This window comes from Rana temporaria, chromosome 12 (assembly GCF_905171775.1).
Source record: "Rana temporaria chromosome 12, aRanTem1.1, whole genome shotgun sequence".
Classification (NCBI taxonomy): domain Eukaryota; kingdom Metazoa; phylum Chordata; class Amphibia; order Anura; family Ranidae; genus Rana; species Rana temporaria.
Window position 1 is genome coordinate 16,092,518 of NC_053500.1, and position 27,931 is coordinate 16,120,448.

At 45.4% G+C, this 27,931-nt stretch overlaps 1 protein-coding gene and 1 long non-coding RNA gene across 3 annotated transcripts in view; one reads left to right on the forward strand and one right to left on the reverse strand.

Annotated features, from left to right (window-relative positions):
• Window positions 1-401: 401 nt before the first annotated feature.
• LOC120918424 lies at window positions 402-27,843 on the reverse strand. Of its 2 annotated transcripts, none has more exons than XR_005744374.1 (5): window positions 27,754-27,843; window positions 23,681-23,766; window positions 10,240-10,435; window positions 5,817-5,899; window positions 402-839 (listed from the first exon to the last, which is right to left on the reverse strand). It is a non-coding gene; the product is annotated as an uncharacterized LOC120918424 (long non-coding RNA). The 2 variants fall into 2 exon arrangements; XR_005744373.1 differs by having other exon boundaries at window positions 23,661-23,766; window positions 27,754-27,842.
• SRMS (src-related kinase lacking C-terminal regulatory tyrosine and N-terminal myristylation sites) overlaps window positions 10,398-27,931 on the forward strand; it is a 30,335-nt gene continuing 12,801 nt past the window's right edge. The window contains exons 1-3 of the mRNA XM_040329981.1: window positions 10,398-10,998; window positions 18,707-18,828; window positions 23,835-24,001. Of these exons, the coding sequence (XP_040185915.1) occupies window positions 10,574-10,998; window positions 18,707-18,828; window positions 23,835-24,001 (714 nt within the window). The 5' untranslated portion in view covers window positions 10,398-10,573. The remainder of the gene's footprint in view (window positions 10,999-18,706; window positions 18,829-23,834; window positions 24,002-27,931) is intronic.

Below are 27,931 nucleotides of genomic sequence, written 5' to 3' on the forward strand. Positions count from 1 at the left end.
AGCTTGTGCATACTGAGACTGTATAACTGTCGTTATAACCCTTGTAGTACCAGCTATTGACTTGATTTCTAATTTTGATTTTATGTCTAACTGATTTTATGATATTTCATACCAATACATTTTTTATTTTTTTCAATACAAATTGTACTGTGTGCCCTTAAAGCCCAATTTAATAGCTTTCACTCAAATTCCTGTAATATCGGGGCGTTGGCACATCTTTTATAGGTGCATTCGCAGTATCACCCTGCGACCTATGCACGTTAAAATAGGCCATCTTTTTTCCCCCAAAAAAAAATTGGGCTCGCTTGTATTTTTTTTTTCCTAACAGGTTTCTGGTAACTATTGTAAAAAAAAAAAACACCTAGGGGTGCATTTATATATAGATCACATAGTGGCTCATCAATCTATATACTGTATGTAAATTTGTTTTGTGTGGATGGGGTAACATTTTATGTTCTCTGCAATTCAGTTATGAAGGAGGAAAATACTGCATTATGGACACTAGATGGCGCTGACTATCATAGGTATGCTCCTCAATGCCATCTAGTGGCAATAATGTGATATTTTCTGCATTTAGGGCACAAGAATTCTAGAGAATATAGACGGAGGACATTCGATTTTGCCCCAATTCCGAGGAACGAACAGACGAATCACACCTTCCCTATCCGATGGAGGTACAGCTATGGAATAAAACATAAATAAATACTTATGGAATTATGATTATCGTGTTATTATAATGAATGTTGTCTTTCTCAAATCTTCTAAAGATAAATCCTAAGACTGCTGGAGTGACGGCATCTCAGCACACCGGGGTGTAAGCAGCAGCTCAACGGGAACATCTGAAATAAGAAACAATTGTTCTAGTACATGTAATCTCAATTAATAAACTCCTATGAGATGCATTAACATGTTAATGTCTGTTTAAAAGTAATTTTCAATCTGCAGCTTACAATAAAATAATCCCTGGTGATCTTTCAGTACCAGGCACTTCCTGTTATAGGGTGACAACGTTCTGTCTGCGTCTCCCCAATTGTGGTCCTGTGTTGCTGATGGAGACTACAAGGGACCATTTCTACACACCATTGCACAGCCATGGTCCACCTGTCACTATCAGGACAACCGCCCTTAGAAATGTCATGCAGCCATCACTGGAGTGCATGTAAACAGAAAGAGACAGCAGGAGATCAGCAGCACCGAGATGCAAAAAGATAAAAAAAAAGACTTATAGGCTGTGTCTTTGGCCCCGTGGGGGTTATACACTATATTACCAAAAGTATTGAGACGTCTGCCTTTACACACACATGAACTTTAATGGCATCCCAGTCTTAGTCTGTAGGGTTCAATATTAAGTTGGCCCCGTCCTTTGTATCCTAATTTCTAGGGATGTCCCGATACCACTTTTTTAGGACCGAGTACAAGTACCGATACTTTTTTTCATGTACTCGCCGATACCGAATACCGATACTTTTTTTTAAATGTGTCCCCAAATGCAGCCATGTCCCCCACATATGCAGCCATGCCCCCTTACAAATTAAGCCATGCCCCCCACAAATGAAACCATGCCCCCCACAAATGAAGCCTTGCCCCCCACAAATGAAGCCATATCCCCCACAAATGCAGCCATGTCCCCAAAGAGAAAGCCAAGACCCCCCCCCCCCTCACTGCCGTCTAGTTGATAAGCACAGGGAACAATACAGCTTTCATTTGAATAGCTGTGTGTTCCCCCACCGCGCCTCGTCATATATAGCCCCTCCCCCTTGTCCGGGCACTTTGATAGACAGATCACCCATCCAATCCAGGGATGGGTGATCCGTCTATCAAAGTGCCCGGACAAGGGGAGGGGCTATATATGACGACTCGGCGCGGCGGGGGAACACACAGCTATTCAAATGAAAGCTGTATTGTTTCCCGTGCTTATCAACTAGACGGCAGTTGGGGGGGGGGGGGGGTCTTGGCTTTCTCTTTGAGGACTGCACTGCTCCACTCTCCGCCCGCTCTCGCTCTGAAAAAAAAAAAGTATCGAGCGAAGCATCCCATATGACGTCCACCTAGAAGGAGGAGCATCTTGCCCTTCCGTTAATCTGCTATAGGCCGGGCGGGAACTGGTTCAATGTGATAGGAGTACCCACCGCATGAACTGTAATGTCACTCTGTATCCAACCAGGCAGACTAGGGTGACCACGTGTCCCTGGATGGCCGGTACAGTCCCGCATTTTGCAGGTCTGTCCCGGGCACATTCATTCCCGGACAATACAGTGTCCCGGAATGAAACTGACACAGCCACACCCCCCCCCAAGGCCAATCACATCACCTCTTTTCTCACTGACAGTACTTGTCCTGGCCGGGAATGCCTGGAGGAGCACAATCCTGCTTGTGATTGGAGAAATCATAAATCCCGCCTCTTGTGTCCAATCACTGTGCTGTGATTTGTTACAGCACAAGCTCATTTTTGGGGAGGGTGTCCCTGATTGGTAGTTTGGAAATGTGGTCACCCTAAGGCAGACTGCACTGCACAGTTACTGGTGGGTCTAAAGGAGATTGTGCAATCAGATTGTAATGTTTGTTGTGAGCCTAAAAGCCTCTGTACAGCTCTGGTACTAAGGTCATGTCGCCCAGATTTATGGAGGAGATTTCACAAGGGCGGGATTATCAATGTGAAAAGAGGAAGATATCTGAACGTCTAGAAAACAAGTCAATAAATGTTCTGCTGTGTGTGTGGGGGGGGGGGGGGGGGCAATAAATCAGATCTACTCCTTGGCAGTGAACCTGTGTGTGACATGCTGACTTTAATGATGAGAAAGTATTCCCCCCCCGCAGGAGAAGAAGCGGGAGATGTACAAAATCTGGTACAGCTGTGCATGGGAACCAATCAGCTTCTAACTTCAGCTTCTTCATTTAGGCTTTGAGCCCTCGTTCCCATTGAAGAGATTTGTCATGTGATTAGACTGGTCAAATCGCATGACAGGTCGCAGCCTATTGTCGGCAATGGCACCGTTTCAAATCGGTGCGATGCTGGCTTTGCGGCTCCGCACCGATTTGCAGAAGCAGTTCCTGCGCTACTTTTGCCGATTTCGGGATGCGACTTCAGTAGACATCTGTGCATGAAGCCGCACAAAGGTCTTTCAAGACCAGTGGTGGCCTGTCCATAGGGGGCGCATGGGCACCGCCCCCCTAAAACCAGTCACAAAAAAAATGGCCCTTTAAGAAAAAAAACAATAAAGTTCCTTTAAGTGCACTGTGTTCGGGCGCTGGACACAGTGCGATATGGGAAGCGTCATGCCAATGCAGTCCCATGATTGCAGGCAAGACGCTTCATTTGCAGGATTTTTTGATGCTCTGTGGCGCACTGCACAGCGCCTCTACACTCTCATTGGGTCATTCTCTTTCATTTCTGCACCGCCATAGGAAATGGGCGGAGCTTTCCCCGGGTGGCACTTCCGGGTTACGGCTCTGTGAATGGAGAAGCCAGGTAACATATTGTAACACCCCGTAATTCATTGTCTGTCCACCCCACCCATATACAGCAGCACCTTGTGCTGTATGTATTCTTCTCAGCCTGTGATGGGACTGAGGATGGAGGGAGGGGGTACGCCCTGCTTCACTTCTTCCCCTGGATCAAGATGCACTTGGAGTCGCATAGACATGCGGCTTCAGATGAAGTCGCACAATTTCAAAACGGTGTACAATGTGAACGAGGGGTTAGACCTGCAAGCTGATTGGTTACTAGGCACAGCGGCACTAGATTCTGCATGCACCAGTTTAATAAATCTCCCCCACTGTGTACTTACCTCTCCGGCGAGTTTGAACACCACTGTGTTAAGCCTGGGAATACTGAACGCTTACGTAACCCAATTGCACTCACCGGTTCCCCCTGCTGGCTCTAACGCTATTACCGAGTCCTGAAATGATATAGTGCCCAGCAAGAGGAACCACAACTGCAGGAAACACGGCCATTCAACACTTTCCTTCTAAAAAAAAATGCTACTTACCCGGCTTCTCGTACTTTGAAATACAAGCCCAGCATAACCTAAAACTACCATCTAGGCCAGTGATAGAGAACCTTGGCACCCCAGATGTTTTGGAACTACATTTCCCATGATGCTCAGCTACACTGCAGAGTGCATGGGCATCATGGGAAATGTAGTTCCAAAACATCTGGGGTGCCACTGCCAAGGTTCACCATCACCGATCTAGACTTATCCTGCAACCTTAATCTTAAATCTCAGGTGACCCTAAGGCATGGATCTTCAAACTATGACCATCCAGCTGTTCAGGAATTTCAATTCCCATCATGCCTCGTCATGTCTGTGAATGTCAGAGTTTTACAATGCCTCATGGGATGTGTAGTTCTGCAACAGCTGGAGGGCCGTAGTTTGAAGATCCCTGCCCTAAGGTGAGGGGGTGCTCACTAAAAACAATGCTCTCCCCATGTGGCTGATATCTCAGCAGCTGTTAAAGCGGGGGTTCACCTAAAAATATTTTTTTTAAATTACATCTAGCATACTAAGCACATTTACTTTCGGCAGGTAATTTTTTTTTCTCCGTACATACCTTTATATTCTGATTTTGTCCAGGGCTTCCGGGTTCCGATGACTGCGGGACTGGGCGTTCCTATCCTTCGGTTAGATGATTGATGGCTTGTGAAACAGGTCCCCTGTTGCACAACGCGCGTCACCAGATTTCCGGAAATAGCCGAGCTGCGATTCGGCACTATATGGGGCCTGCGCAGTCAGCTCTACACGGCAGGCGCAGGCGCCGTATTGTGCCGACTCGCAGCTTGGCTATTTCCGGAAATCTGGTGACGCGCGTTGTGCGACAGGGGACCTGTTTCACAAGCCGTCAATCATCTAACTGAAGGATAGGAACGCCCAGTCCCACAGTCATCGGAACCCTGAGGCAGGGATAGGAATGCCCAGTCCGGGAGTCATCGGAACCCTGAGGCAGGGATAGGAACGCCCAGTCCCACAGTCATCGGAACCCTGAGGCAGGGATAGGAACGCCCAGTCCCACAGTCATCGGAACCCTGAGGCAGGGATAGGAACGCCCAGTTCCGCAGTCATCAGAACGCGGAAACCCTGGACAAAATCAGAATATAAAAGGTATGTACGGAGAAAAAAAAAAATTACCTACCGAAAGTAAATGTCCTTAGTATGCTGGCTCTAATGTTAGAAATTAGTTTTTAGGGTGAACCCCCGCTTTAAGAGTAATAGCTTTGAGTGCTCCATCTAGTGGCTTATATACAAATCACTATATTTTATACAAAAATAAAGAAAGGAAGCTTGTAAAAATGTAAATCCGTTCCAGGAGAATGCTCGTAATCCAAAGCGAGTTTCCCCATAGAAGTCAATGGAAACAAATACAATAATTTGTTCCGCATTGACTTCAATGGCATGCAATATCACATATGGCCAGAGGTGGGGGTGCTGGAGAGCCTCGGAATTTTTTTTATGGAAAACATTGGAAAGGCTCGGGAATGGAGTATTTCTAAATATTTCCAAGCGGCTTTGATCGGCTCCGGCGCCCCCCCACCTCTTGCCAAACACGGCACTGCACACCGCTGTGGCTTGAATCCTGCTCGGTTTGCGAGACAACACTCGCAAACTGAGTCAGGATTTTTTAAAAAAATGCTCGTATTGCGAAACGCTCGTTAACCGCGTTACTCGCAATCCGAGGTTTCACTGTACTAACGTTATCATTAGCATTCCATGTGTAATAAAAGTAGTATCTTATATAGGAGAAGTCTAATATGAGGTAAAGGGCAACTCCGCTAACACAACGTCATAATCATATTGAACACATATAATAAAAGAACTTACTTTATTGTACCCGGGAAAAACATCTGGAGAGGTGTGAATTGTTGCTCCTGTGTGTGGTCAGACACCTGAGTTCTCTGCAATGTCTGTAGGCGACACAAAGTGAAGACTGCAATTAGCAAAGCTGCTTGATGACAATAACAGCCGCAGGCACCGGGGAAAGTCATGTGCACCACAGCCATTGTTTATTTTATAGCTCATTGTCTCGGGTGGAGATTCTATTACAATGACTGTGTCCTGATCACCCCAGGTCATCGGTGGAAGGCGAGGACACCAATGTCTATAAAGGGGGCAGATAGATCCAAACTTTCTTGTTACACACAGGTAGGTCTCAGGAGAACCTGTCACCTACGACACAAGGCTTGGACCTTCACAAATGAAAAAAAGGATCAGTTTCTGCAATACTCACATAGATGTTACAATCAGGGCTGATCCTAGGGTCACAGACGCCTGGGTGCAGTAATATTTCTGGCGCCCCAACATGGGTGTGGTCATCTTAATAACTCCTCCCCTTTACAAATGTTTCTATGGCTATGACTCAAACACAGAGATGCTCCCCTAAGTAGTCTTCATTAGTGTCGCCCATCAGAGTCCCCCCCTGCAGGTGTCGCCCATCAGACAGTGGGAGGTATGCGCTCTTGTCAGTTGCCAGCGGAGAGAGCAGGCGGGATGGGGAACCGCAGCACCCGCTACATGCGCTCCGCCTCTGGACACAGACAAGGAGGAGGGAGGGGAGCACTTCGGCGCCCCCACCTCTGCGGCGCCTGGGTGCGGAGCACCCCTTGCACCCTGCCTAGGATCGGCCCTGGTTACATTGTTCATGATGTCCCCACTAAATAATGTAATTCTTAGTAGAAGGAACTGTCAAAATTACTCAGGAGTTACATTCAAGGAACAGTCCTCCTGGTAGTGATATTTTAGTTGTAGGTGGAGAACGGTGAGCCGGCCCCGGGCTTCTTATAAGTCTTGGATGCTCCAATCAGGAGATCTCCCTGCCGTAGTCTGATCCGGTCTACCTGGGAGGTTTGGGTGACTCCGCCCACCTTCGTGTCCCGACTCCACCTGTTACATTCTCCATAATATAAAGTAAATATAAGTAGGGATGGTGATAACCCCTCATAATGGGCACAGCAGGTGTACAGACCTGGGAACTCAGCACAGGGATGGTGGGAACCCCTCATAATGGGCACAGCAGGTGTACAGACCTGGGAACTCAGCACAGGGATGGTGAGAACCCCTCATAATGGGCACAGCAGGTGTACAGACCTGAGAACTCAGCACAGGGATGGTGGGAACCCCTCATAATGGGCACAGCAGGTGTACAGACCCGGGAACTCAGCACAGGGATGGTGGGAACCCCTCATAATGGGCACAGCAGGTGTACAGACCTGGGAACTCAGCACAGGGATGGTGGGAACCCCTCATAATGGTTACAGCAGGTGTACAGACCCGGAAACTCAGCACAGGGATTGTGGGAACCCCTCATAATGGGCACAGCAGGTGTACAGACCCGGGAACTCAGCACAGGGATGGTGAGAACCCCTCATAATGGGCACAGCAGGTGTACAGGCCCGGGAACTCTGCACAGGGATGGTGGGAACCCCTCATAATGGGCACAGCAGGTGTACAGATCTGGGAACCCAGCACAGGGATGGTGAGAACCACTCATAATGGGCACAGCATGTGTACAGATCTGGGAACTCAGCAAAGAGATGGTGGGAACCCCTCATAATGGGCACAGCAGGTGTACAGATCTGGGAACTCAGTACAGGGATGGTGGGAACCCCTCATAATGGGCACAGCAGGTGTACAGATCTGGGAACTCAGCACAGGGATGGTGGGAACCCCTCATAATGGGCACAGCAGGTGTACAGATCTGGGAACTCAGCAAAGGGATGGTGGAAACTCCTCATAATGGGCACAGCAGGTGTACAGATCTGGGAACTCAGCAAAGGGATGGTGAGAACCCCTCATAATGGGCACAGCAGGTGTTCAGATCTGAGAACTCAGTCAATAATGTATAATCTGCAGCTTTCATTATAATGATGATCCTTCCATGAGGGTCCTTGTTTAGGCACTTCCTGTTATAATTCAGTGAAAACCTCAACCCACTTCCACTACCTCAGCGCTATGGCAGTATCAGGTGTCATAAATATAGAATTTACAAAAACTGTACCAATAATGTAATTAAGCTACAGACAAAATATTATCAACTGCTACTTAAATGCAAATGTATAACAAAATATATAGGAGGTAATAAACAGAGTACACGAGTCCAATTCACGTGCCTATGATCATTACCGCGGCGCTACTGTCACAGTAGGTTACGATCAGCTCTCATGTGTTAATAGCACACGAGAAGTATAAACTTCCTGTTATAAAGTGACAACTCTGATAATTTTCTAATCCCAGAAGATAGAAGCAGTGAATACATCATGTATCAATGGTTCCCAAAGACAGAAGGCAGCCTATAAATCGCAATAAGCGCATATTGATTGGTTTGCGCAAAAGTTATAGCGCCTACAAAATAGGGGATAGAATTATGACATTTTTATTATAATAATTTTTTTACTAGTAATGGCGGCGATCTGCAACTTTTTATTGGGACTGCGACATTACAGCGGACACATCGGACACCTTTGACACATTTTTGGGACCATTCACATTTATACAGCGAACAGTGCTATAAATATGCACTGATGGCTGTATAAATGTGACTGTCAGGGAAAGGGTTAACCACTAGGGGGGGGCGATCAAGGGGTTAATGTGTTCCCTGGGAGTGATTCTTACTGTGGGGGGAGGGGACTGACTGAGGGAGGTGACCGATGGTTATCCCTATGTACAAGGGACACAGCATCGGTCTCCTCTCTCCCTGACAGGACGTGTATCTCTTTGTTTACACACAGAGGTCCACGTCCCTGTCTCTGTAACTGCCGATCGCGGGGACCTGGCGGACATCGCCGCCGCCAGGCGCGCGCATCGGCATCTGAGTGACGCGGCAGGTGCGCGCGCGTGGCTGGGAGGAGCCGAGGACGTCAATAGACGGCCTCCCGGCATTGTAGAGCCACCTTGTGGCCGTCATTCTACAAAGGTCGGGATGGCAAGTGGTTAAAGAAAGGCCTGATTTACTGTCCTTTAGGGGGCTCGTTTGTGACCAGTGGGAGTAAACAATGGCAACCAGGGGAGGGCTGGCAGCCTTAGGCCTGGGGGGCAAGTCCAGTCAAGTGGCCCATTGAACCGCCGAATCAGCTCACCATCCATGGCCCACCTGGTTTTTCAATGCAGCTTCACCAGTGCCCATCAATGCAGCCTGATCACTGGGGAAGGTTACATGGGGTGTATGGGGGGGGAGATGGAGGGTCAGCTAGGGGTGTAAGGGTCTCTCACCTCAGTGATCTCCGCTCAGCAGGTCCTTGCACGCCACGTCCTGACTCCCTGCCTCTGCCTGCTTCCAAGAATCCGGTCCCAGGGAGTTGTAGCTTCCTCTGCGCTGCTCTGTTTTCCACCCACTTGGAGCTTGGGCACGGACTACAACTCCCGGGAATTCAACAGCTAGTCGTCGGTCGCCATGGCCATGCCCCCCGGCCCAACTTCCTAGACCAGAATAAAAAAAATATGGTAGCGGGCAGTGGCTTCCGGCCATTTTGAACATAAGTTGTGGCGGCCTGGGAGGCAATTGCCACCCTGGCCCAGCCCTCCCCTGATGGCAACTCTTTTGTATTAGGGGCAGAATAATGCACCATTTTTGTTGTCAGTGGAAGGAATGATTCCCCCTTGTTGGTGTCAGTGGTAGGAATTATGCTTCAAGGGCTGCATACATGCAAGCAAAGGGCCACATCTGGGCCCCAGGGCTGTAGTTTAGAGACCACTGCTCTAGTGCACCGTGAGCTGTAGACTAATTTAAAGTAGGGTTTCTGTGTGTTTTTCCTGAGGTAAAAAGGTTGAGAAAGGCTGGATGAAGGTGTTGGTGTGGGGATAAATAATGGGGTATTTTCCTGACACCCGTTAGAATTAAAGTGCCTTGCATAGGCTACAAAATGCCTTCTATATGGCAGAACAGGTCCAGTTGACTGGATTTTCATGCATTGTTCCCCTGGCATCTAGTTTTGGGAGCGTCCTTTTACTCCCACTTTTATCAATAAAGTTGCATAATATATACTAAAGAACGGCGTGTTACTGCGACACTGTTTTTGTGTTTGGCGCTTATTCTTGGAGCTCCCGCTCTACTCCTTTGGATATGGCTGCATTGCTCATCTATAGCTACAGAATAGATTATTTTACGTTCTACCATCATTATTCTTTTTGTATGCAAATCCCTTACATTTTTGGTTTTAGTATTTCCCGATTTTCATTTTTTTTCTTTCTTTTTACGTGAGCACCATAGATTGTCTATATAAAACATAATACAGCCGGGGGCAGAAATGACCTGTTGTTGAAGAATGTGGAATCACCAATCAGCTGTAGCTAGTATTTGTTTCTTGACTTTCCCTGTAACCCCCTCCTCTTGGCTGGAGGAATTGGCAGATACTGCAATCAGGTTGGGTCACATTCCTGCATCTCCCGCTCTTCCTGGTTCTTGAGTTTGACTGTTTAGAAAAGTTCAGGTGATCAGGAAGTAAGCTCTGAGAAAAAAAAAAAAAGAAGAAGACAATTGTACAGACGGGAGTCAGTGCAGGGAACAGACACCATGCGGACCAGACCTGCGGAATGGTAATTACCAACATCTGGGCTGGTGAGGTGGACACAGATCTGAAGACCAGATGGAGGAATTCTTTAGGACGCACCTGCGCTTCATGGTGTGCCTTTGGGATAAGATTTGGCCTCCCCCAGAGCCAAACGGGCACCATTTAGGAGGCAATCAGAATGTGCCAGGCGATAAAACATTGCAGCTAGGCACCTTGCCCAGGATGGACGTGGTGACTACCCTCTACGATTTTGACGCCAGGACCTCTGATGAGCTGACGGTAAAAATTGGAGAAGAGCTCTGTAAAGTGGGAGATGAAGGGGATTATATTATGGTCAGGAAGTTGACAGGGACTATGGACATGGGACTTGTGCCAGCCAATTATGTGATGCCATTGGAGTTCTCCAATAATGCCACCATGACTGACTCCCCATCAGTTTTTACCATGCCTAGTCCAATCTGGTCTCGTCCTCAAAACACCGCAAACCTCATCAATGAGCCGTAAGTACCAGCTTTGGGTGATGGGTGAATAAAAAATATATATATTAATTACTGTATATACTCGAGTATAAGCCGAGTTTTTCAGCATATTTTTTTGTGCTGAAAATGCCCCCCTTGGCTTATACTCGAGTCACCTTTTTTGCAGCTGATCTCCCGGACTTTGGGAACTCGGTACCGGCCGGCCTAGGGCCCCATGACCCCAAACTTGGCACACTCTTCCTCTACAAGTGTGCAAAGTTTCTTGTCTGGGGCATGCACATGGACACAGTGAGGCATGCACATGGACACAGTGAGGCATGGACACAGTGAGGCATGGACACAGTGAGGCATGGACATGGACACAGTAAGGCATGGGCACATGGACACAGTGAGGCACAGTGAGGCATGCACATGGACACAGTGAGGCATGCACATGGACACAGTGGGGCATGCACATGGACACAGTGAGGCATGGACATGGACACAGTAAGGCATGGGCACATGGACACAGTGAGGCAAATTGAGGCACAGTGAGGCATGCACATGGACACAGTGAGGCATGCACATGGACACAGTGAGGCATGAACATGGACACAGTGAGGCATGAACATGGACACAGTGAGGCATGAACATGGACACAGTGGGGCATGCACATGGACACAGTGAGGCATGCACATGGACACAGTGAGGCATGAACATGGACACAGTGGGGCATGCACATGGACACAGTGAGGCATGCACATGGACACAATGAGGCATGGACACAGTGAGGCATGGACACAGTGAGGCAAAGTGAGGCACAGTGAGGCATGCACATGGACACCTTAGGCTTATAAGTTTTCCCTGTTTTTTTGTGTTAAAATTAGGTGCCTCGGGTTATATTCGGGTCGGCTTATACTCAAGTATATATATATATATATATATATATATATATATATATATATATATATATATATATATATATATATATATATATATAATTACAGGACCAGGAAACCTAAAACTAATGAAAAGAAAGACAAAGATCAATAATATTCACAATTTGGTAAAAGTTCCTACTCCTGAAGTATAGGAGCACCATATGTAATACCTTGGAGACTGGATACTTTCATTTACTGAAACACTCACAAAACATGTCCGGATGTTTTGAGGGTCTTAAAACGCCCCTTCTTGTACAATACGCCATCTGTAAGACCATTACCAGCTCTTCGTAGACAATCGATTCCCTGTTAGGCTGACTTTAAAGACTCACCGAAACCTTATCTCATCCATAAGTGTTCAGCAGGTGGCCAAAGTCTCAAGTCTTGAAGAAGGGGTGGGTATTATAAGACCCCCAAAATGCATTGGCATGTTTGATAAAAAGAACTAAAATTCTTTAGCAACCCATCTACAGACGATTACGGCACCCCTACACCCCGACATACAACTTTAGGTCATCAAGGTAAACCATAACCTCCACAGACTGTTCACACTGATCCACAATTGTCACCAATTCTGACATAACCCAGTGTTGCCAAAAACACCACAACAAGCAGTCGTACCTGTACATGACATTGTCGTTGCCTAGATAACGAGGCTAAAGACAAAAGGTAATTGAACTCCCCCTGGGCAACTACGGTATATTGAACATTGTCTAACGGAGATAAGGGGAATTCCAAAAATTACATCGGATCGGTTTACTGGAACTGAATATTGCCAGACTTTCCTTTGTGGTTCTAATCCTAATACAATTGAACGTAAATCAATCAATCATTTTTTTCTTAACCACTTCCATACCAGGCCTATTCAGGCACTTCTCTCCTACATGTAAAAATCTAAGGGCCAGATCCACAAAAGGGATACGCCGGCGTATCTACTGATACGCCGTCGTATCCCTGTTTCTATCTATGGAACTGATTCACAGAATCAGTTTCTCATAGATAGGCAGAAGATCCGACATGTGTAAGGGACTTACACTGTCGGATCTTAGGATGCAGTACCTCGGCCGCCGCTGGGGGCATTTCTCGTCGAAATGCAGCGTTGGGTATGAAAATTAGCACTTACGGAGATCCACGAAGCGGTTTCCCTTCGTGAAGTCTCCGTAAGTTGTTAGTTTGTGGATGACGTCACCAGCGAACCCTCCTAGTCCTCACGCGTATCGTGACAGCCGACGTCACTTAATCATAGGAACCTATGATTAAGTGACGTCGGCTGTCACGATACGCGTGAGGACTAGGAGGGTTCGCTGGTGACGTCATCCGCTCGCGGCCGCAGAGCGGAGACACATGAGATTACACACGCTGTTTTAACAGCACTGTCTGCGAGTGTATTTTTGTTTTTATTCATTAAACGTGGTAAATGTTATTATGCTATGGAGGCTTCCCTGTGCTTTATTTTGAGAGCCATCGCTATGACTGTGTGAGCCTTCTTGGAGTGGATCAATCCGGTTTCCGAGCAGCATTGTGTTATAGGCTTTTTAAAAGCCTCATTGAGGTAAGAGGCTGGTATGAACATCTTCACACTGTGGAAGTCCGTGTTTACAAGCATGTGGGCACATTTCATCATCCTGCACTAAAGAGACTATTTGTGGATTTTTCATTTATGAGTGGAGCACATATGCACCTTAAGGATTTATGATTGCATCTGATTTTGGACTTTATTTCACTTTTGCACGATTGTGCACTGGACACTTGGTTTACTTATTTGTATTTGTATAGACTCTAATTTATTTCTATATTATATATTTTTTAATATTGACACTTTATTGTGATCGATCCCGTTGATGGATCGTATAGGACACTTGCACTCTTAGTTTATTTTTCATTGGTTTTTCGATCACTGGCGCATGTTTTATTGTTTATTCAACTTTTACAGCTATTTTCATTAATTATTTTGCACATTGCACTTTGTTTGGATGAAGCACTTTAAGGATTTGTTGATTGCATATTTTATTGTTTGAACATTATTACTTTATTATCTGGAAACCGTTAAGGTGATTTTATTTCTCACCTTATCTACATTGTGCTGTCACTGGCACGGTTGTTCACTGGACTTTATTAATTATTTCACTCTTCCTACCCTCCACATCATGTGATTGATACTGGGTGGTATTGTTGGTCAAGACCTAGAGTGGAACACTATTTTACCCCAGCAGGGGACAGATGCACTTATATTTCATTTTATCCACTTATTATTACACTATTGGTTTAGTTGTTGTTATTTTATCTTTATTGCTTGCAAGCGCCACTACACCCCCCCATTTTATATCTGTTACCAGTGCGTGAGCACTATTAGTCGTGGCTGCTGCTCAGTTATTATATCACCATTTTTATTCATTTTATCTATTTATTGTGCCCTGGTTAGGTTGGTTTGCGCATTAGTTCCCCCCCCTTTTGCATATGGCCTCTTATGATGTCTCAGTTATTATTAGTAAAAAGGAAAAAATAAAACATAGTGAGATGATTCAAGAAGCCTTTTTGGAATCTGACAATTCACTCTTTAATAACTTTCAAAACAAAACAGAAATAATAATATCTGCCATAAATTCCTTTCAATTTTCTGCTGGAACAGTTACAAGAAACGTTAACGTCGCGGCAGCCGATATCATTTCACAATGAAATAATGACTCGGATGACTGCAGCTATTCTTCTCTCCAGCTTGATGAATAGGTTGATGGGACAGCTATGTCACTCAGCTCTGTTTGTTAGAATGCTTTTCAGTGGCTTTGAAGTAAAGGAAGGTGTTATGAAATCGTACCTCTGAAAGGACATACCAGGGTGAAGCTTTTCATAAGGGAAAGAATATTTCATCTCTGAAAATGTTCAGATACAAAAGCTTGTCAGCATTACCATGGACGGATCGTCTGCTTTCACTGGCGGTACCCATGGATTTGATTAGCACTGTGACAATGGAATGCCATTTTTATTTTATTTTTTAATTGCATCCTTATCAGCAAGAACTCTTGCCATCATTGGGTCAACAAATTTGGTTTGAAAGCCCTTAAAGCGGATGTAAACTTTTTTTTGATGTCATAAGATTTCCTATCATCTGTGCCCAGTCTTGCCACACAGAGATAATCCAGCTCTGAGCAATCCTCTTTTGATTGTTCAGTGAAATAAAACAGACTTCCCTATAAAGACCAAAGTCCTTGCTTGAGTGACAGGCTATTTGCATATCTCGTGCACTAGCTTGCAGATATGCACAGCTTCTTGTCTATGTATATTCTGATGGCTGTTCACACTGAACTGTGGATCACCCCATATTTTGAAAACATTTAATCAAAACACAGGAAAGACAGCCAATCCTGGGAGAGCTGGACGGGAGAGGAGAGGAGGAGAGGAGAGGGGGATGTGAATTGTGCACTTTACAGAAGCTGTGCATTTCTGCAAGCTAGTGCACGAGATATGTAAATAACCTGTCACTCAATAGAGGACTTTGGGGCCAAATCTTCAAAGGAGATACGCAGGCGGAACTGCTGTTCAGCCTGCGTATCCCTGTGCCTATCTTTGGAAACGATCCTCAGAAGGATTTTTCCAAAGATAGGCAGAAGATCCGACATCTGTAAGAGACTTACACTGTCAGATCTTAGGATGCAGTACCGCATCCGCCGCTGGGGGCATTTCGAGTCGAAATGCCGCTTTGCGTATGCAAATGAGTACTTAGGCAGATCCACAAAGCTTTTTAGCTTTGTGTTTTCTGCGTAAGTTACGTTTTGCATGCGTAAAATTAGGGATGCTTTTACAAGGCCTAAACTGTTTAGACCTTGTAAAAACAAACCTTTTTTTCGATCGCCGCGATTTTTTTTAAATTTCGATTTTTTTTTCCCGGCGCGTAACTTTTTTTTTACCCGACGCAACTTTATTGTCCCGTCGCGATCCACAAAGCCCGGCGTAAAGTACGTTCGCGCGATGCACGTCGGGAAAAATGACGTCACACGCATGTGCCGAACGTCCGGCGCGGGAGCGCGCCTCATTTAAATAGGAATCGCCCCCTCGATCAGACGACCGCCTTGCGACGGAGGCACTTAAGTTACACGGCGTGTAATTTCTAGGTAAGTGCTTTGTGGATCGGGCACTTGGGTAGAAATTTTACGCCTGTGTAACTTAACTGCTGAAAGTTAAGTTAGGCAGGTTTTTTGAGGATTTGGCCCTTGGTCTTTATCTGGAAGTCCGTTTTTATTTCAATCTGAGGATTGCTCAGAGCTGGATTAACTCTGTGTGGCAAAACTGGGCACAGATGATAGGAAATCTTATTCTCTACATTGTGACATCAGAAAAAATAAATAACAATTTTGGGTTTACATCCACTTTAACTACTTCAGCCCCGGAAGATTTTACCCCCTTCCTGACCAGAGCACTTCTTGCTATTCGACACTGCGTCACATCGGGTGGTCGTGCAACGTACCCAAACAAAATTGCATCCCCCCCCCCCACAATTAGAGATTTATTTTGGTGGTATTTGATCACCTTCCGCGGTTTTAATTTTTTGTGATATAAACAAAAAAAGAGCATCAATGTTAAAAAAAAACCCCAAAAAAAACACAATATCTTTTACTTTTTGCTATAATAAATATAGCCCAGATGATGTCCTAGCAGATAAAATGCGTCGGGGACTCCATTGTTGCCACATTTTATACAAAGCGCTTGAATATCATCACAAATGTAAGTGTTCTGACTTCATTAACCACTTGAGAACTGCGCTATAGACGAAAGACGTCCACAGCGCGCCTCTCAACTGCCGGGTGGACGTCCTACTATTTACATTCCCCGCGCGCACCGCCGAGGGCGCGCAGTGGGCAAAAACTGTGCCCGGCGTGTCACGTGATGCCGATGCGCGTGCCTGGCGGCCACGATGTCCGCCAGCTACTCGTGATCAGCAATTACAGAGGCAGGACATGGAGCTCTGTGTGTAATGATGAGGTGTAAACACAGAGCTCCATGTCCTGTCAGGGAGAGAGGAGACCGATGGTGTGTCCCTTGTACATAGGCAGGGGCGGACTGACCATTCGGGCACTAGGGGGCCCCGTCAGGGTTGCCAGCCTCAGTAAAAACCAGGGACAGTATTTAAAAATCTGTGTTTTTTTACATCTGTCCCTGAAATGTCCCTTACCAACATCCTTTTGGTCTAAAAATCCCAAGATTATAGCTGCCCCGCCTCTCCAGTACCTTTTCAGTGTGAGTATGTGTATTCTGTGTGTATGTATACTGTGTATGCATACTGTATGTGTGTGTGTGTATATTGTGTGGCCCCATAATCTCCTATTGCCCTGGGGGCCCCATGAGTTGTCAGTCCGCCCCTGTTCATAGGGACACCGATCGGTCACCTCCCCTAGTCAGTCCCCTTCCCCCCACAGTAAGAATCGCTCCCAGGGAATACATTTAACCCCTTCCTCGCCCCCTAGTGTTAACCCCTTCCCTGCCAGTCACATTTATACAGTAATCAGTTCATATTTATAGTATTGTTCGCTGTATAAATGTGAATGGTCCCAAAAATGTGTCAAAAGTGTCCGTTGTGTCCGCCGCAATATCGCAGGCCTGACAAAAATCGCAGATCGCCGCCATTACTAGTAAAAAAAAAAAAAAAATCATAAATCTACCCCCTATTTTGTAGGCGCTATAACTTTTGCGCAAACTAATCAATATACGCTTATTGCGATTCTTTTTTTTACCAAAAGTATGTAGAAGGATACGTATCGGCCTAAACTGAGAAAAAAATACGTTTTATTTTTATTTTTTAAATTGGGATATTATTATAACAAAAGTAACAAAATATTGTGTTTTTTTCAAAAAATGTTTTGTTTATAGCACACAAAAATAAAAACCGCAGAGGTGATCAAATACCACCAAAAGAAAGCTCTATTTGTGGGGGGAAAATTATAAAAATATAATTTGGGTACAGTGTTATATGACCGCGCAATTGTCATTCAAAATGCGTCAACGCTGAAAGCTGAAAATGATATGTAAACCCAACATTTCATATTCCTGATATGTGTCTGCTGTACCGTGCCAAATAAAGGGCAATCTTAGAAGAAAACCTGTAATGCCCCGTACACACGATCGGAATTTCCGATGGAAAAAGTTAGACAGACTTTTTCCCATCGGAAATTCCGAACGTGTGTAGCACCATCTGAGTAATTTCATTGGAGTTTAGATAGAGGACATGTTCTCTTTTACTCCGATGGAATTCCGATGTGATTTTGGTCGGACAAAGGTCTGATCGTGCGTACACATGGCCCGGGAGTCCCGTCAGGAAAAAAACGTTGAGCCCCCGGCGGGATCATTTACATTAGGCGCCCGTACGCCGGGCAAGTTAACACAGCGCTCCCGCAATTTACGGAGCTTCTGCTCCGTGAATCGCGGCCAGCGCAGAAAATTTGCGCGGGCGCAGGGCAAAAACGCTGCCCTGTGCCTGCGTAAGAAAGGCGCAGATTCTTACTGAATCTGGGCCTGCCTTTTTATGTTTATAGCGCCAAAAAAAAAAAAATCGCAGAAATGATCAAATACCACCAAAAGAAAGCTCTCTTTGTGGGGAAAAAAATGATAAAAATATAATTTGGGTACAGTGTTGTATGACCGCGCAATTGTCATTCAAAATGCGTCAGCGCTGAAAATTGGTCTGGGCACAAAGGGGATTTAAGTGCCCAGTAATGAAGTGGTTAAAAAGCCACCAACACCATGTGACCTCTACAAGTATATCAATCATTCTGATTATTGCCAATTCTTTCCCTGAACTTCTGCTTCTTGGGTTTCAGCTGGTATGTGGAAGCATCCGGGAGATATGAAGCTGAAAGGTTATTGCTCTCTCATCCTAATGCTCATGGATCTTACCTGGTCAGACCCAGCGACACCAACCCTGGACAATATTCACTGTCAGGTGAGATGGGAAAACTCCACCCGTAACCATTATTGTTTATCAATGTTTTTCTGAGATGATATGAAAAGGACAACCAGTAGAGAATTCAGTGCGTTTTTTATTCCAGCTAGTATAGACACCTGAATCTGTCAATTTATTAGCTTCCCGTGATCCTGCCAGGAGAGCATTTGGCCGGGAATCCCGACGGGAAAATAGAGAACCTGGCACCGTCGGGATTCCCGGCAGAGTGTTTCCTGCCGAGAAAACCGGTCGTCTGTATACTTACCTGTTCCATGCTAAACCCGCGCATGCTCGATAAGACTTCAACGCATTGCGCAGTAGCATACAAGTTTAGTGTAGGGTGAAGCAAGATGGCGGCGACAGCATCAAATGTGACGAGCGCCGGCTCGTCGTAGTCGATGACGTCACCACGTTATTGCCATTCAAAAGAACGGCGGTTCTTTTGAATGGCCGTCTGTATGCACAGCTTGGCAAGCCAAGCTTGCCAGGAATCCTGTGAGGAAAACCAACGTTTTTTTCCTGACGGGACTCCCGGGCCATGTGTACGCACGATCAGACCTTTGTCCGACCAAAATCACATCGGAATTCCATCGGAGTAAAAGAGAACATGTCCTCTATCTAAACTCCAATGAAATGACTCAGATGGTGCTACACACGTTCGGAATTTCCGATGGGAAAAAGTCTGTCTAACTTTTTATATTTTTATTTTTATATATATATATATTACATTTTTTTTATTTGTATTTGTTTTTATTAAATGGCCGGAGGTCCCAGGGCCCTGGATGACCACCCCCCCCCCCCCTGTTTTTTATTTTTATAAAATGTTTTATTTTTATATATATATATATATATATATATATATATATATATATATATATATATATATATATATATATATATATATATATATATATATATTTATTTTTTCTTTTTATTAAAGGGCCCAGAAGTCATAGGGCCACGGATGGCTACCCCCCCAATTCGTGGCCCCCCCGCTACTCAATTCACGGCAGCCCTCCGCAGGGCCGCCATCAGGGGGTACAGGCAGTACACCTGTAAGGGGCTCAGAGGTCCCCAGGGGCCCGGATAGCAACCCTCTAAAAAAAAAAAAATTTTTTTAGAGATCCCCCCGCTTCTCAATTCGCCCCCCCCCAGTTCTCTTCTCCAGGGGGCCCATGCCTGAAGCTGTGTAAGGGGGGCCCCATAATTTCTGATGGCGGCCCTGGGTCCCACCACTGAGGTCTATTAGGCTTTAGTCCGGCCCTTTGACACACAAATCCTTCTGTGAGAGTTTCCTATGCAAATACCAACGAGACATTAAAGGAATGAAGGTTTTGTCTGCAGTTTCGGTTTCCTCGTTCCAGCTCACGTTATACGCAAGAGAGATAATGACAAAGGTCAGTTCATTTACCCCAGATAAGCCCTGTGTGGCCCTTTTCTAGGTGTGGCTCCGGAGCCCGTCTGTTCTGCAAGAACACAATCATTCATTTTGTTTTTGCCCATTTTTAAAACATTTTGTTTAAATATATTTAGAAGTTTTAAAACTTTTTTGGGGGGGTTGAGATGCATAGAGGGGAAGACAACGTTGCTGTAATATATATATACACATACACACAATATATTACCAAAAGTATTGGGACGCCTGCCTTTACACGCACATGAACTTTAATGGCATCCCAGTCTTAGCCCGTAGGGTTCAATATTGAGTTGGCCCCGCCCTTTATAGCTATAACAGCTTCACCTCTTCTGGGAAGGCCGTCCACAAGGTTTAGGAGTGTCTATGGGAATGTTTGACCATTCTTTCAGAAGAGCATTTGTGAGGTCAGGTACTGATGTTGGACGAGAAGACCTGGCTTGCAGTCTCCGCTCTAATTCATCCCAAAGGTGTTCTATCAGGTTGAGGTCAGGACTCTGTGCAGGCCAGTCAAGTTCCTCCACCCCAATCTCGCTCATCCATGTCTTTATGGACCTTGCTTTGTGCACTGGTGGAGGGGGGGTTATGATGTAGGGTTGTCTTTCAGGGGTTGGGCTTAGTTGCAGTGAAGAGAACTCTTAAAGGGGTTGTAAACCCTCCCGGTTTTTCACCTCAATGCATTCTACACATTGAGGTGAAAAACCTATTGTAGTGCACCAGACCCCGAGCCCCCTCCATTTTACTCACCTGAGCCCGTTCGTTCCCACGCCGGAGAAGCACACACCCTCTTTGGCTGATGTCTAGGCTCTTGAGTGGATAGATTGATAGCAGCGCAGCCATTGGCTCCAGCTGCTGTCAATCAAATCCAATGACGCGGCTGCCGAGGGGGTGGTTCCCGAGTCCTGCTGTCTGTCTCTATGGACGCAGCAGCAGGACACGGGAGGGGGCCTGCACAGGTGCCCCGAAGGACAACGCTTCTCTGACGGGTCACTCAACGCGTTGAGGAGCCAGGAGCGCCACGGAGGGACCCCAGAAGTGGAGGATCGGGGGCCACTCTGTGCAAAACCAACTGCACAGAGGAGGCAAGTATAACATGTTTGTTATTTTAAAATGTCCCTATTGTAGCATTTTTCAGCCACTTCTTGTCCTGGTGATGTCATACAGGACAGGAAGTGATGTAATCTCTTATCAGGAAGACATTATCTTTTCATAAGGGAAACATAAAATCCTTAAAAATCAACAAACTTAAGCCTCATACACACGGTCGGATTTTCCTCGGACAAAGCGTAGGACTTTTATCAGAAGGGCGTTGGCCGGGAACTTGTCTTGCATACAAACGGCAAATAATTGTCGGACAACAATTACGAAACAACGTGTTTTTTCAGCTCTTTAGCGCCACCCTTTGGGCAACTTCTGCTAATGTTGTGCTATGGTTAGCATTGCTTCCGAGAATGCGTGTTTTGTCTGTACACACAATCGAAAAATCCGACAACACGCAAAATTCTGAAGCATGCTATCCCACATTTGTCCACAGAAAATCTGACAACAATTGTCCGACGGCGCGTACAAACGGTCGGATTTTCCGACAACATCCTACCATCACACAATTCCCGTCGGAAAATCCGATTGTGTGTATGATGCCCTGTACACACGGTCGGGATTCCCGACGGGTCAAGGTCCGTCAGAAATCCCGACCGGCAACATCGAGAACCTGCTCTCCCGTACACACGGGTGGGTTTTCCGACGGGAAAACTCAGATGAGAGCTTTTGGCCGTGAATCCTAGCCGTGTGTATGCTACTCGCAGTTTTTCCGACGGGAAAACTGCCAAAAACGTCCGGTTTTCTCTCACACACGGCTGGGTTTTGCGGCGGGAAAAAGTCCGCAGGGAAAAAAAGAGAGCAGGTTCGGTGGTTTTTGGGCAGTTTTCCCGTCTGAAGAACTGCGAGTAGCATACACAGGGCCGCCATCAGGGGGGTACAGGCAGTACACCTGTAAGGGGCCCGGAGGTCCACAGGGCCCCAGATGGCAACTCCCCCTTTTTTTATAAAAAAAAATAAAAAATTATATTATTTTATTTCTTTTTTTTATATATATATATATATATATATATATATATATATATATATATATATATATATATATATATATATATATATATATATATATATATATATATATATATATATATATATATATATATATTATTAAAGGGCCCAGAGGTCCCCAGGGCCCTGGATGGCAATCCCCTCTTTATATATTTATTTATTATAAATGTTTTTTTTTTAATATATATATTTTTTTTATATTAAAGGGCCCAGAGGTTTCTTTTTTTTATTTTTATTAAAGGGCCCAGAGGCCCCCGGATGGCAACCCCCCTTTTTTTGTCATTTCTTTTTATAAAAAATAATAATAATTTGTGTATATATATATATATTTTATTATTATTATTATTAAAAGGCCCAGAGGTCCCCAGGGCCCCAGATAGCAACCCCCTTTTTAAAAAAAAAAATATATATTTTTTTTATTTCTTTTTATTAAAGGGCCCAGAGGCCCCCAGGGCCCCGGATGGCTCCTCCCCTTTTTTTATATATATTTTAATTTATTTCTTCTTTTTTTTGTAAAGGAACTTTGCAGCCAAAAGCTCTCCTCGCAGTTTTCTCGTCGGGAAACCCGGTCGTGTGTACGGGGCTTGAGGCTTAAGAAAGGTGCCCAATATAAAAATATATGGAATACAGTGAAAACTAGAACATTTTTGTCTGGAATTGATTTCTAATTCTATTTAGAATCAATGCAATAAATTGAAACTATAGAAAGATATGGGGTGAGATGCATTTTGCTCTTTTTACCAGTGATTGCTCTTTACTGTTCCTCTCACCTCTTTTCATGCACACAGCTCTCAGGCCCCGTACACACGACAGAGTTTCTCGGCAGAATTCAGCCAGAAACTCGATCGGAGCCGTATTCTGCCGAGAAACCCGGTGGTGTGTACACTTTTGGCCGAGGAAGCCGACGAGGAAGTTCCTCGTCGGGCCAAATAGAGAACATGTTCTCTATTTCCTCGTTAGTCAATGAGGATAGTCGGCCCGCCGAGATCCTCGGCGGCTTCACAAGGAACTCGACGAGCGAAACGATGTGTTTTGCCCGTCGAGTTCCTCGGACGTGTGTACGGGGCCTCACAGTAGACTGAAAACCATCACTCTCAGAGGGGCATAGCCTGTATTTGATTTGCTTGCAGCACTTGTTCAGCAGTGGTACTGGTCATGTTGCCTACGTTTCTAACACCCACTAGAGGGAGCACTTCCACATTCGGGTTTGAAATAATAATATGGTGCAATAAACTAATCAAAATGTGAAAATGAACGTAACTATATGGTTAATATAAAATAGCACAGTAATAATTCATGAATATCTCCTCACCGAGATAAACGGTAGTTCACCTCTGCCCGCCAGTCGTCTAGTCTCCAGGTTTCTGTATTCCTGGTGACTGTTTGGAGGGAAATCTTTACACCAGACCAGAAAAGTCCTATAAAAAAAGAAAAGGACAGAAAAAAAAAAATGATGAAAGCTTCAACACCTATCCCTCTTTTACAGTTCGTGTCGAGAATAAAATCACCCACTTCCGCATCTCCATAGACTCCAGGGGGGAGTACTACCTACAGCACGGGAGAACCTTCCCCACCATCCAGGACCTGATCGCCTTCCATAAAATCAACTGGAAGCTTCTGAAGGGGCCCCTGCTGCAGCCCTGCAACACCCAGGTACGTGTTGGTTGTGCTTGGTACAGGCATAAGTGAATATGAGGCAATACATTACACACCAGGGGGGTGCAGACGCCATGTTTCGGCTCAGGTATGGGCAGTGGGTGCCCGGTGATTGGACGGATAGGGTCATGTGCTGAGGTAGGGCTGGGCAGCGGCGTAGCGCGGGGGGTGCGGAGGGGGCCATAGCCCGAGGCCCAACATTTAGGGAGGCGCAGCACCTGGTGCCAGTGTTACTCCGCCCTAATGCTAACTATGTTTACGGAGGGTGGCACTTGCTGCGCTGCAGCAGCCATGTTCTGGTCAGGTATGGGCAGCGGGTTTCATTATTTTTTTTTATTTTTTTTTGTTTATCTGAGCATTCGTTATGATGGCATTCGTTACATCGGATAATTCATAACTTCAGATGCATTCGTATTTGTTACGTTCACTTACAGTTACTTTAGCCAAATTTTAAAGGAAATTCCAATACCTATAATTTAATAGTTTATAATATTAATAAAAACTATAATACAGTAATAGTTTATAATTTAATTATAGTACTACCTTGAATTACGAGCATAATCCGAATGCTCTTATATCAAAGCGAGTTTCCCCATAGGAATCAATGGAAACTCGTTCCACAGTCACTGCTGGTGTATGCAGTACTGCATGTGGCCAGAGGTGTGTGGGCTCTTGTCTCAGAACAGCGATCTGCCTTGTTTACATAGTGTCCCGATATGATCGCCGTCCAATCACAGCGGGAACGTGAGCAGGTCGCCAGCGGCGTGCGTGTGTACGCCCTAGACCCAGAAAAGCAGAATCGTGAACCGGTATAGGATTCTGCGCCCCCCAGTATATATATACGTGGGGCGGTCGGCAAGAGGTTAACTAAAACAAGATGAAGTTAGAAGCTGATTGGCTACCATGCACAGCTGCACCAGATTTGCCACTCCCATGTCTCTTCTGCAATAAAAAGCTTGCTGGGTAGAATTTTTATTCGTTTAATTCAACATTATTAACCTCAGATTTCGTTTTAGGCAGAATACCCCCGCATTTCCTGTCTAGGTGTCAGAGATCAGACAGGAAGTAAGGGGAACACAGGATACAGTAAAAAAAAAAAAAAACTGGAGCCTCCTGTTGTAAAATGCTTCTTGCCTGGCTGTTGTACTGATCCCCTGGCTTTAACATTGTTGCAGTCTGGAGATTGTATAAAGATCAGGAAAGTAAGTACTAAATCTGGTCACTGAAACATTCTATTGGAGACGGGGGGGGGGGGGGGGTCATCATAACAGGGACTAAATAGAATTTTAAAAGCAGAGGACGGTAATGACTGGCGTACTTAACCCGTTAACCACTTGCCGACCACCGCATGTACATATACACGTCGGCAGAATGGCACGTACCTGTACGCCCCTTTGAATTTGCCACCGTGCGGGCGCGCGTTCCCACCACGTGCTCGGTGAGCGTGCCCGCGGGTCCCGCGGACTTGATGTCCGCCAGGTACCCGTGATCGTCTCACGGAGCAGCAGAACGGGGAGATGCAAGACTTTTCCCTGTTCTGCCTAGTGACAGGACACTGATCTACCTTTCCCTGTGATCAGGAGCAGTGTCGTGTCACACGTAGCCCATTCCCCACACAGTTAAAATCACTCCCTAGGACACACTTAACCCCTTCATCGCCCCCTAGTGTTTAACCTCTTTCCCTGCCAGTGTCATGTACACAGTAATCAGTGCATTTTTATAGCACTGATCGCTGTATAAATGACAATGGTCCCAAAATAGTGTCACAAGTGTCCGATGCGTCCGCCGTAATGTCGCAGTCACGATATAAAATCGCTGATCGCCGCCATTACTTCTAAAAAAAATATTATATAAAAAAAAGCCATAAAACTACCCCCTATTTTGTGGACGCTATGGGCCAGATTCAGAAACGAGATACGACGGTGTATCTCCTGATATGCCGTCGTATCTCTAAATGTGCGGTCGGTCGTATCTATGCGCTCGATTCAGAGAATCAGTTACGCATAGATATCCCTAAGATCCGACTGGTGTAATTGTCTTACACCGTCGTATCTTAGGCTGCATAATCACGCTGGCCGCTAGGTGGCTCTTCCTTATAGTTACGCGAGGAATATGCAAATGAGCTAGATACGCCGATTCAGAAACGTACGTCCCGCCGGCGCATTTTTTTACGTCGTTTACGTTCGGCTTTTTTCGGCGTATACCCCTGCTATATGAGGCGTAGCTAATGTTAAGTATGGCCGTCGTTCCCGCGCCGAGTTTTGAAATTTTTACGTCATTTGCATAAGTCGTTCGCAAATACGGCTTTACGTCATTTACATTCGAATCCAATACGTCCTTGCGACGTAATTTGGAGCAATGCACACTGGGATATTTTACAGACGGCGCATGCGCCGTAAAAAAAAACTTAAAAAACGCGGGGTCAAGTAAAATTTAAATAAAACTCGCCCCCAACATCCCCATTTGAATTAGGCGGGCTTACGCCGCCACACATACATTACGCCGCCGTAACTAAGGGCGCAAGTTCTTTCTGAATACAGAACTTGCGCCCAAAGTTACATGCAATGCAATAAAACTTTCCCCTATTTTGTAAACGCTATACATTTTGCGCAAACCAACCGATAAACGCTTATTGCGTTTTTTTTACCAAAAATAAGTAGAAGAATACGTATCGGCCTAAACTGAGGAAAAAAATGTTTTTTATATATTTTTGGGGGATATTTATTATAGAAAAAAGTAAAAAATATTGATTTTTTTTCAAAATTGACGCTCTATTTTTGTTTATAGCGCAAACAAATAAAAACCGCAGAGGTGATCAAATACCACCAAAAGAAAGCTCTATTTGTGGGGAAAAAAGGACGCCAATTTTGTTTGGGAGGCACGTCGCACGACCGCGCAATTGTCTGTTAAATCGACGCAGTGCCGAATCGCAAAAAGTGCTCTGGTCTTTGACCAGCAATATGGTCCGGGGCTGAAGTGGTTAAACTGGCCCTTTGTTTAGGAAGTTTGGAGACCTCTGGTTTACAGCACAAAAAATAAAAACCGCAGAGGTGATCAAATACCACCAAAAGAGGTCATTGGGCAACCAATTCTTCCAGGGCTGAAGTGGTTAAATGGATTTCTTCCATTAAACTGACCCCACGAGGGAATTTTTACCCAATCCTGGCAGCAGCCACCCCGCTCACAAATAAGGATGAGCTCCGGCGTGTTCGCACAGTCCAAGTGCAGAGCCCACCAGGAAGTCGGCACCGCGCTGCGCTAATCACAGGCAGGGAGACATTTCCCGATCTCTGCAGCTGAGCATCGGGATAATGTCTCCCTGCCTGTGATTAGCGCAGCGCGGTGCCGACTTCCTGGCGGGCTCTGCACATGGAGCGAACACGCTGGAGCTCATCCTTACTCACAAATAACAGTGCTAGGGATCAGTCCAGGGTCTGCCAATGTTTTATAACTGAGTGAGGAACATGGAGATGTAGCTGCACAGGGCAGGGCCTCTTTATAAACCTGGTACTGTGAAGCTGGCCATACACCATACAATTTTCTTATTCAATTTCAACTATGTAGTAGAAGGGCCTGTCTGATTGCATACATATGGAAAGTGTTTAGGTTTGACCTCCTATTATATGGTTTTGCTGAATCTAAAAGGAAAATTGTATAATGTATGGCAAGCCTTAAATTGCAGAGTACAATTGGTGTGAAGATGATGCATCGGATGATCTCAGAAGATAAAAAGAAAACCAGTTTCATACCTTCCTGGTTTGCCGGGGTGGGAGCTGCAGTTGGCCAGTTTGCAGGGAGACTCAGCTGTGATATAATGACTGACAGCTGATCAAAGGAGGATTTTTTTAATTTATTTTTAAGAGAACCATTCAGTAACTTCACAAGGATATATTCCTGATATGTCACAAAACACAGCAATAGCATCAT